The 10,500-nt window shown below is 37.0% G+C and overlaps 1 protein-coding gene across 1 annotated transcript; it reads left to right on the top strand.

Annotated features, from left to right (window-relative positions):
• The first annotated feature begins 7,912 nt into the window (after positions 1-7,912).
• Positions 7,913-10,500, top strand: LOC148786686 (uncharacterized). Its single transcript, XM_088886231.1, has 7 exons — positions 7,913-8,362; positions 8,453-8,546; positions 8,678-8,814; positions 9,127-9,249; positions 9,350-9,481; positions 9,543-9,678; positions 9,863-10,500. Exons 1-7 carry the CDS (start codon positions 7,913-7,915, stop codon positions 10,498-10,500), a joined length of 1,710 nt encoding a protein of 569 aa, XP_088742357.1.

Below are 10,500 nucleotides of genomic sequence, written 5' to 3'. Positions count from 1 at the left end.
CGCAATATCTCATCTTTTCATTTTCTCGATATCACACAGCATGCAGTTTATATGATATCTCATTATCAATCATATCACACATCACACGGCTTATATAATATGTCAAATCAGCAATAATATCACATAGCAAGCAGTTTGTATGATATTGCATCATCTCCATTGATCAATGAAAGCACGCAGCTAGTCATTAATCAAATCATCGTAAGCCATTGCAGTATGCCCCCAGTTAGGTAAGCCATCTATTTATTTCAATTCACAATATTCCCATTAATAATGTCGTCATGCAACTCCATTCAACAATCAAATATAATATAACTATAATCCATCAATCTTTTCTATACATACATAATCGCAATTAAACACATACCGGAAACTTCATAGACCAAACAAATAACCAACAATTAACGAAGTATCCATATATATAATCAAATTACTATACTTACTAAATTACATTAGTAGAGTGATGTGTTCAGTCTTGTACTTTGTTCTCATTTCCTATATGAGCAATATTACATATAATTAATAAATTGAGAATATCATAAATTATTATTAAAATACTAAATAATACCCGTAGATTTTTCAGTAATCTTTAAATATTTTATTTTATCGAAGTTTAAATTTTCGTTCTGTTTTTTTTCTAAATAACTAGACATGCTAAGCTTTTAAGGTATATATATAATTTAATTAACTCATAAGAATTTATTATATCAAACCCCTCATATTTCTACAATTGTCGTTCGTGACAACATCCATATTTAAATTGTTATAAAAATTTCATATTTTGTTATAATAAACATAATATTTCTCAAATATTATTTTCAATATTTTTTAAATATAATTTTCTAATATTTCTATCAATTTTCATGAATTCTTCACTATTATTGTAATTAATTAGACACTTGTGCATATAATTAGGTATTTGATTAATAAATCCGGTAGAATTAAGTAAATCAATTATATAATGATTAAATCTAACAAATCAAGTAATTTAATTATCCCACTATAAGATTCTTAAAAATGAATGGATATTTAATTGATCGCTAATTTATAAATAGTCAAAGTCATAAAAAATTTGTTACCTATTAAAATGAATAGTATAAATTACATTTAATAATGAATTAATCAAATAATATAATCATATAAATTAATAATGATTTAAATTTTCGTACTTATTTTCTTCTCTCGTAAGTGTGCTTGTGTGTGTGTGTATAAATATGTATGCATGTGATATAAAATGATTGAGGGTGGGTGTTGACCAATCCATCCTCGTACCTTTTAAAATTTTATTTTTCAAATACCCACCACATCATTCCTGAATTTCACAATGAATATAATTTATTATTAGAATAGATGACCAAAAGTCAATTGGATTGGTTGTTTAATTACCATACACCAATCTTTTTCGAATAATATTGAATTGATGAATACGGTAAGAATTTATCAAGTTGGCTTTGTGTATTTTGTTATGCTTACCACTAACGTTGAACGAGTTTCAATGTTACAACAAAATGCCCACAAACAGGAATATTAAACCCATGAAGTCGGGTTGTGCATAGGTTTGGTAGCTATGAAACCAACTTTTGAGGGTCAGTTTGAAATGTTTCAAGTCGAGGATCTCGAGACCGAACAACAAGGGTTTGATAGAGGTTGCACTAAGTACTGCAGTCGTGTTTCATAAGCAGGAGACTAGATCGTCTATGTAGATTTAGTGGCAAGGTAGTCGACTAATTAAACTGACTGGCATGGATTGTCATATGGAAGCCTCTTAAAGCTTGGTTGGTATGATTGAGATTCTCGATTTTGATACTATGAGATTAGTCCTCGAACTTGAGGAATCATGGAAGTCATGTACATAGAAGACTATGTTTTGGACATGATGAACAGTGGTTGTGTCGTGAGTTATGGTCATCATAAGCCTTATCTAGTGCAATCGGAATATGTAGCGAGGATGATGGATTCCAAGACAGAATCTATCCCCTGTCAATATATGATAGTGAGTTCTCCTATACGCTTTGATTGGTTTACACTCTAATTTTTTTTTCCAAAGCAATTGATTGATCAGGGATAAGTTTTCTAGATCGGATCAGTAGAGTAAATGCATCTCGAGTATCAAGCATAGTTGCCTAGTCAAGAATGGGAACCAATGCTCAATTTCATGCCCTAGGCTAAGGACTAGAAACACTTAACAGTAGGACCGCGCTCGTATAAATTCGAAGCCCAAATGTTCGCGCTGCTATTTATGCCACAGAGTGTTGCTAGATAGTCACCCATGGTAAAGAGTCACATTGTACTGCTATAATGGGATGGAATTAATTTGGTATTAATTTCAAAAATTCGAATTAATTTAATTGGATTAAATTAATTCTTAGAGAGAATAAATGATTGGATCATATATTTAGACCAATCCATTGGATGGATGATTTGAAATTTAATTAATTGGATTAATTAAAATTTTATGTTAGCCGTTAAAATTAACTAGATTACAATTGGGTTTGGTCAAATTTATAAATTGAATTTAGAAATGAAAATGGAGATAAAAGGCTTTGATTCTTTAATTGGACTAAAAGATATTTTAATGTTGGGAATGAAATTAAAATAGGTTTAATTCAAGTCCATGATACGTGCGCTTGATTTAATTTTAATTAATCAAACCCGATTCATTAAAATGCAAGCGCAAGTCTTGGGGACCTTGACTAAGTCAAGGACAATTTTGATGAGAGGATGGCCAAATTTTTCAAGAAAGAAACATCGGCCACTTTGATGCGAGAGTTAGGGGTTTTGATATTTGGAGTCTAACTAGGTTAGGACTCCTTGTATATGTATGACTAGGTTATATATACCTACATTAAAACCTAGAAACACATACTAATCTTTACACCTCTCCAAATTTCGTCTCTCTCTTTCTCCAATTCTCTCCATTTATTTTAGGTATTAGAGATCAAAGAAAAATGAAAGGAGATCAAAAGACATTAGTTGATAGCGGTTGTTTTGATCTCTACTCTTCCATGATCATTCTTGCTAGCACAAGAAGATCACGTTCTTATTGTGGGAGAGTGGACGATTTTTTAGGATCTCATCGTTGAGATCTATTCGTGAATGGATCCGGAGACGAGGAACCAACGCTTAAAGCCGAGCAAGAAAAAGACAAGGGTAAATTCATTTCATATTTGTGCATCTCATTTTTCTTGTGATTCTATGTGGCCTCATTTTATTATACACCGAACGCCCAGAAAAAATCAAGGGTACACCCATTCATCTGATTTATTGAATGTTTAATCGTTAATTATGATTTTTTTTGTGCCTTCGGCACGTTTCCGGGGCTAATCCACTTCCTTAATTTATTCTCAAATATTATAATAAGCTCCAATTTACCCCATTCAAGTTTTTTATATGATCAAAATTTGAATCTATAATTTATTTAATATTTAACTAAATTTGTTAAATAATTATTAATTAACCCCACAATTATATATAGAAAATTGTGAATACACTTCTGATTCTTTATTCCACTATTGGTGTTTCCATTTATCTCATGTTTTAGTTATGTGTTCCTATAGACCCCCCACTTCATGTGAGCAAAAATTTTCTCGTTCAAGTTGTGATGGATTCGAGTTATTTCGGATATGATTTCAGAAGCCTAGATATGAGGACCTACAAAAAACACGTAGCTCTTTGATGCCCAAATCAGTAAACAATTTAGAAAAACAATAGCTTAGAAATTGAATGCTATATACAGATAGCAACAAGTGTAGCAAGAAGATGTAGTTTTGTGCTTATGTGTCCTATGTAACGTTACCCTCTACTGGAGAAAGAGGCATGCTTTTATAGCTCTAGCTCCTTACAACTTAAAGGAGTATGACCAGGGGCGAAGCTAAGCCCTGTCGAGCCCCAGCAGCCGACAGGGCTTAGCTTTAAGTATTATGGAGCATTAGTTGATGTTGATGAAATAACTGTAGTGAATAAGTAGTTTAATTTGAATGTCCTATTGTAACTTTTTGAAAATATTATGAGAAAACAACTTCGAACAATGTTGATGTAACAAGAACTACTAGTATTGACAACTTACAACCTTTTGATTGTCAAGTTGTTGTAAGAATTAATTGTATTCGAAATAATTTGGTTTGATGATTTCATAACTAATTATAAAACTTTTTATTATGATATAATTAATTTAGAATAATTGATTTTCAAAATAGTCTTATTATTAAAAAAATTCGACGCATTTAGTCTTATACTTTACGAGATTTTCAAAATAAAAAAAACGTGACATATTTAGTCTTATAAATCCTGTAAAATAGAGGACTGGAAAAATATATTTATATTCAAACCGTAGGTTTAACTTGCTCAATCACAGGGTCAAACGAACACTTTATATCACTATATTTGTATTTAATTTGTAAAGCAATTATATACTAATTTAAAAAATTTGTTAATTTGATACTTATTTAAAGTAATTGATTAGATTTTGATAGGGCCAAGTCAATTTTCTGGCTTTGCCACTAAGTATGACCCTCTTGGGACTCGGTATGTGGTTGTTGCGAGTAAACCTCCAGGGAATCCGATAGAGGATCGAGAAGATCTATGGAGATAAAACTTTGTTGAAAACTTGTGATCGGATAAGTGTCCTTGATAAATTCTCCAGAATTCCTAGGGGGTAATTAGGAAGTGTGAGTTGATTTGCCTAAATTACAAGGCTTGTCACAAGTCGCGTGGTTGACCTTCCTCCAGGTGGTTGAATGGCATGTTGGAATCGATGATCAAAAGCCAATTGGGATTGGCGGATTTGGGAACCGTTCAAGAAATTTTTATTTAAGTAATATTGTCTCGATGAATATGGTAGGTATTCATCTTTGGTACACATGTTTGTTGTGCTTATCAATTACATTAAGACTACTTTGACGTCACAACAGATGCCCATAGACCATTTAATAACCCATGTAGTTGGGCTGCACATTGGATGACAGCTATAAAACCAACTTCTGAGGATCTCAAGACTAGACACCGAGGATCCTACTGCGACTTGCACTGAGTATTGCATCAATTGAATGAGTGTCGCGTTTCATCGACGACAGATGTTAGACATCTATGCAATTTCAATGGGTCAGTTGACAAGGTGGTTAACTAACTGAACTGGCAGGGATTGTTATATGGAAGCTTTGGAGGCTTGGTTGGTATTATTCAAATCCGGCTAGTACGGGAGTAGTTCTCAAACTTGAGGAATCACGGCAGTCAAGTGCATACGATTACTGTATCTTGGACCTGTGCAGAGGTGATTGTGTCACATACATGATCATCATAAGCCTTGTCCAATGCTGTTGAAGTATGTAGCGAGGACGGTGAGTTTTAAGAAGAGGATTCGTCCCCTACCAGTATGTGACAGAGGTATCTCCTATGCACTTGGAGATGCGTTCACGCTTTATAAATCTGTTACCACAGTCGTTGATCGAATAGGAAAAAGAGGTTCCTATATCAAGAAACACGGCGTAACATGATCTCAAGTATTAAGCATAGACGCCTAGTCCAGGATGGGAACCGATACCTAATTCCATGCCCTACACTAAGGCTGGTAGATGGAAGGACTGTACCTGTATGGACTTGAGAGCCTAAATGTTCACATGTAAATTCACCTAGTCTCTAGTGCCATGGAACGTTGCTAGATGACCACCTATGGTGACGGGCTTTCTTGATCAAGAGTTAACCAAGAATTATCAATTAAATTAGATTTAATTAATAATAGTGTTACACACTAATCCAAATCTAGCTGAAAGGTGAACCTAAAGAGTCATACACAAATCACCAAAAAGGAACAAGGAATTAATTCCACAAGTAACTAGATTACTTACAAAGAGAGATCCATTGGATGGAAGAAGACCCAGGAATAAAGTAATGACATTAATTTATATTGGACTTATCCTTATTATTTAATAAGTTGGATCTTATTAATTAATAAAGATAGTTTGAGCTTATGTATTTAATTAGATTAAATACAAGTTGACTCAATTAAATGGAGTTTTATTAAATTGAATTTAAATAAAAATTTATTGGGCTTATTTTTATTCTATAAAAATCAGCCAAGCCCCCTAATTTGAGCCCATGAAAATTCCATGAAAGGAAATAAATGGCTAGCAAATTGTTATTTTTGAAAGTGCAATTCTAGCTATTATTGAGGATCTTTTTATTAGAATTAAGAGAAAGCCTTGTACATAAAAGAATGTATTAAGAAACTTTCTTAATTATCAATACAAGATATATATATATATGTATGTATATGATACTTAATTATTTGGAAAATAATTATGATCATTATTACAAAACAACAAAAAGGAAAAAAATCCCCTCCTTCCACCTACAATTCAGCCACCCCCTCTCTCTTGCACATTTGGTGTATTTTTTCCTCTTGTTCACTTCTAGCAAAGAGAACATTGAGATCCCGACTTCGGTGAGGTGTGGACGAATTACAGGGTTCCTGCGTTGGATCCTCAAGTGAAGAACATTTCAACTGAACGATAGAAAAACGAAGGTATCGTTTTTCACCTTCTTTAATTTTTTATTTTTGTGGTTTCACCTCAGCCCCATGTTCGTTTTATTTTTATTATATATCAAACGCCCGAAAACTCTAAAGGTACACTCATTTGATTCATTATTTTCTACCCTTTATTTTTGTTATTATGCATTTTTACTCACCGCTTCCGCTAATGCGTTCCCGAATCGTACCACACGATCCTTCATGGCCTTCTAACAGTTGTCCATAAAGACACGTTAGTGTCCAGCTGTCCGTCCCATCATCTTAATCCAGGGCACACAAGGATACGGCTGCGCTTCTACCATGGTTCGGCTCCAAGGCCTGCCCAAGAATTTTCAGGGCTGAGGGTTACGTCCCCTTGGGCCATGCACATCCTCTGAGCCTCTCTGTCAAGTTTCTCTTGAGTTGGCCCTTCTAAGTAGGCTAAGAATATTTTGTAACATCAAGTATAAATTTGCCACCTATGATGCAAAATGGTGAAATTATTGTAAGACCCACGTTGGATATGGTTCGAGATGGTTCACGTTGCTGGAATGCGACAGCAGTGGGTTATTTTTTGGGCAAAAGACCGTATTTTCGTCAAGTAAAGGACTACGTCAAATCTATTTGGCCATTGTTAGCAGAAGTCACGGCCATGGCAAATGGATTTTTCTTCTTTCGATTCAAAACTATAGTGGCAATGGAAGAAGTTATAGAGGGCGGACCATGATTGTTCCAAGGATAACCAATCGCATTGCAGAAATGGGAGCCGGCATGGTCCTACGTAAGCTAAAACATACCCAAGTCCCAATTTGGATTAAACTTCGACACTTGTCAGTTGAATTGTGGACTAATGATGGCTTCAGTCGGTGGCAAGTGCATTGGACGGCCTCTTTATCCAGATGCGATCACACGCGCATGCACGAGACTGGATTTCGCTCGTGTATGTGTTATGCTTGACATCAATGCCAAACTCCCGAAGGATATGGTTATTATGTCGCCAACAGAGGAAGGTGGAAAAATTGCATGCAAGGTTGACATAGAATACGAGTGGCTGCCCCCTAAATGCACCATTTGCATGAGCCTCAGACATGCAACGAAAGACTACCCTTCCATGAAAGTACCGAAACCGCCAGTCAATGTTTAAGTGCAGAAGACACGAGTGCAGCCGCCCATAGCTGAATCGGGTAAGGCTGTGGAGGAAGACAAGAATAACTCATGTGGAGATATTAATCAACAGCCTATCGTACTTGAGACTCTAAGTACCCATGTCGCACAAGGAGTCAACAAAGGAAGGAACAAGGGTAAGGAGTTAGTCATCTTTAACACTTTTGATGCACTTAACTCCCTTAATGATGCAGACAATACCATTTGGGGTCCTAACATAAGCAGCCCCGCCACGGGTGATCCATGTTAAACGCTGCTGTGTGGAACGTGCGTGGCCTGAACAAAAGGGACCATCAGCTGGCACTAAAAGACGTAGTAACTAAGTTCAGGTTACAATTTATTGGCCTTCTTGAAACACGTGTACGAATTACTAATATTGCTCGTATACAATCTTTCTTACTGCCTCAATGGAAGTGGTTTGTTGATCCTGTGTCGGTTCGGAATCGTATATGGATTGCATGGGATGACACTATTCTTGATGTTAATTTGATTGAGTTAGGTGATCAATTTGTACACTGTCGTATAACTTTTAGAGCACTGCATACGAATGTGATTATTATTGTTGCGTATGATGCCACTGAAATTGTTGAGCGGCGTGAGTTGTGGCGATCACTTGGGGTGCTTGCGGGTCAATGTGTGGATGACCCATGGATAGTAAGTGGAGATTTTAATGTTGTTCGTGACCTCGGTGAGGTGTGTGGTAATTTTGGTAATATCAGATTGGCGATGGATGAATTTAATGCATGCATACAGGATACGTGATTGCTACAAATGCCTATGCAGGGTGAATGGTACATGTGGCATAACCGGAGTTCGAATTCGCAAAGTTTATGGAAGCATTTGGATAGGATGCTCATAAATGACATATGGCTTGCGCGTTTCCCTAACTCATACTATTCAAGCCTCACCCCACGCACCTCGGATCATTCACCACTGGTGCTTTGTGGGGATCAACAACAACAACTGGGAGGTATGTTTAGATTTGATAATACCTTACTCTTTCACCAGATTTTATTCCCAGTGTGCATAATGTCTGGAAACACGACATTATTGGAGTGCCTATGTACGCTATTACGCGGAAACTAAAAGCTTTAAAGCCAGTATTCCGACAGCAAAGGCGCAATAAAGGACATCTTTCGGAGAATGTATGACTGGCTAAAGGATTCCTTGAGGAAGCACAGATCTTCGTTAGCTCGGATAGACAAAACGACCCCTTTCTACTCCTGGAACACTGTTATCGTCTGGTATACGCCAAGGCGGCAAAAATAGAACAAACCATGCTACAACAGCAAGCTAAGATGCAATGGATGAAGGATGGGGATCAATACTCACGAGTCTTCTTTTGCAAGATAGCTTAGCGACGTGCCACTCGGAGAATCTTGCAAATAAATGATGAACACGGGACCACCTACTCAGAGCCAGGAGCGGTTATTCATGAGTTTGTCTCCTTCTATCAGGCTCTGTTAGGCGGAGAAAGACGGAGGCATGTGATAGATATCCGGTATCTGAGGCCATGGGCTAGACATGTCCTCAATGAGGAGGAAAGGCTTCAGCTCATTACACCCGTCACTGCAGTTGATGTGAGACATGCAGTGTCGTAATGTTTTATATAAGATTATTGTCGAACTTATTGTGCAAAAGTTGAGTGGGGTGTTGGATAAGTTGATAAGCCCTTGTCAGGCTGCCTTTATTCCTGGTCGTAGTATTGTAGACAATATACTATTAGCACAAGAACTATTTACAGGCTACAATCAGGCGCGCTTACCTCCTAGATGTGCACTGAAAGTGAATATCCGAAAAGCTTATGACTCGGTAGAATGGGCTTTTCTACTTGCAGTGTTACGCCTGTTTGGATCCCGACTACGTTCATTAGGTGGATAGAGGAGTGTGTCATGACAACCTCATTTTCCGTCGGGCTGAATGGGAAACCTCATGGTTTCTTTACGGGATCGAGAGGGCTATGGCAGGGGAATCCTTTATCGCCATATCTGTTCGTTCTCGTAATGGAGGTTCTGCATTTGATTCTTTTGCATATGATTGATTAGGACATGCGTTTTTCTTTTCATTGGAAATGTGAGCATTCTCGATTATTTCAGCTTGGATTTGCAGATGATCTGTTGCTGCTCTGCAAAGCTGATATGGACTCTATAGGGATCGTTAAGTAGGGGTTCGACCTATTCGCCTCCTGATCAGGTCTCTGGCTTAATGTGCATAAGAGTCATCTTATCATCTCTGAATCTGCGCAAGAGATACGGGAGCAGCTGTTAGAGATGCTCGGCTTCCAGGAAGGGCATCTTCCGATGAGGTACTTGGGACTTCCTCTACTTTCCTCTAGATTATCGTTAACAGACTGCCAGCCTTTATTATTGAAAATTGATCGACGCATTAAAGGTTGGGAAGGAATGAGATTATCATATGCTGGGAGGGTACAGATTATTAAATATGTTCTTATGGCGTTAAGTATATATTGGGCTTCTACATTCATCCTACCTAAAGGTGTTATAAGGGAGATTGAGAAGCGTCTGAGAGTTTTTCTATGGAAGGGCACAGGGACCAATGGATATGCCAAAGTAGCATGGAGGGATGTCTGTAGGCCAGCGTCGGAGGGGAGTCAGGGCCTAAAGGACATCGCTACTTTAAATTGTGCCTTGATGAGCAAGAAGTTGTTTGATGTTATTCAATGTGATAGAACATCAATCTGGGTAGAATGGTTATATAACGGGCGGCTACGTGATAAATCTGTATGGACGGTCACTGACAATAGGGGTTCGTGGGGTTGGAGGAAACTCCTTCGTCTACGCCCCTTGCTTCGATCGATGGTGGACTATTAG

The sequence above is a fragment of the Sesamum indicum genome, linkage group LG10 (genome assembly GCF_026168435.1).
Source record: "Sesamum indicum cultivar Baizhima isolate 11 linkage group LG10, ASM2616843v1, whole genome shotgun sequence".
Lineage (NCBI taxonomy): Eukaryota > Viridiplantae > Streptophyta > Magnoliopsida > Lamiales > Pedaliaceae > Sesamum > Sesamum indicum.
The sequence above is the reverse complement of the archived record's forward strand: the minus strand, read 5'-3'. Positions and strand labels throughout refer to the sequence as shown.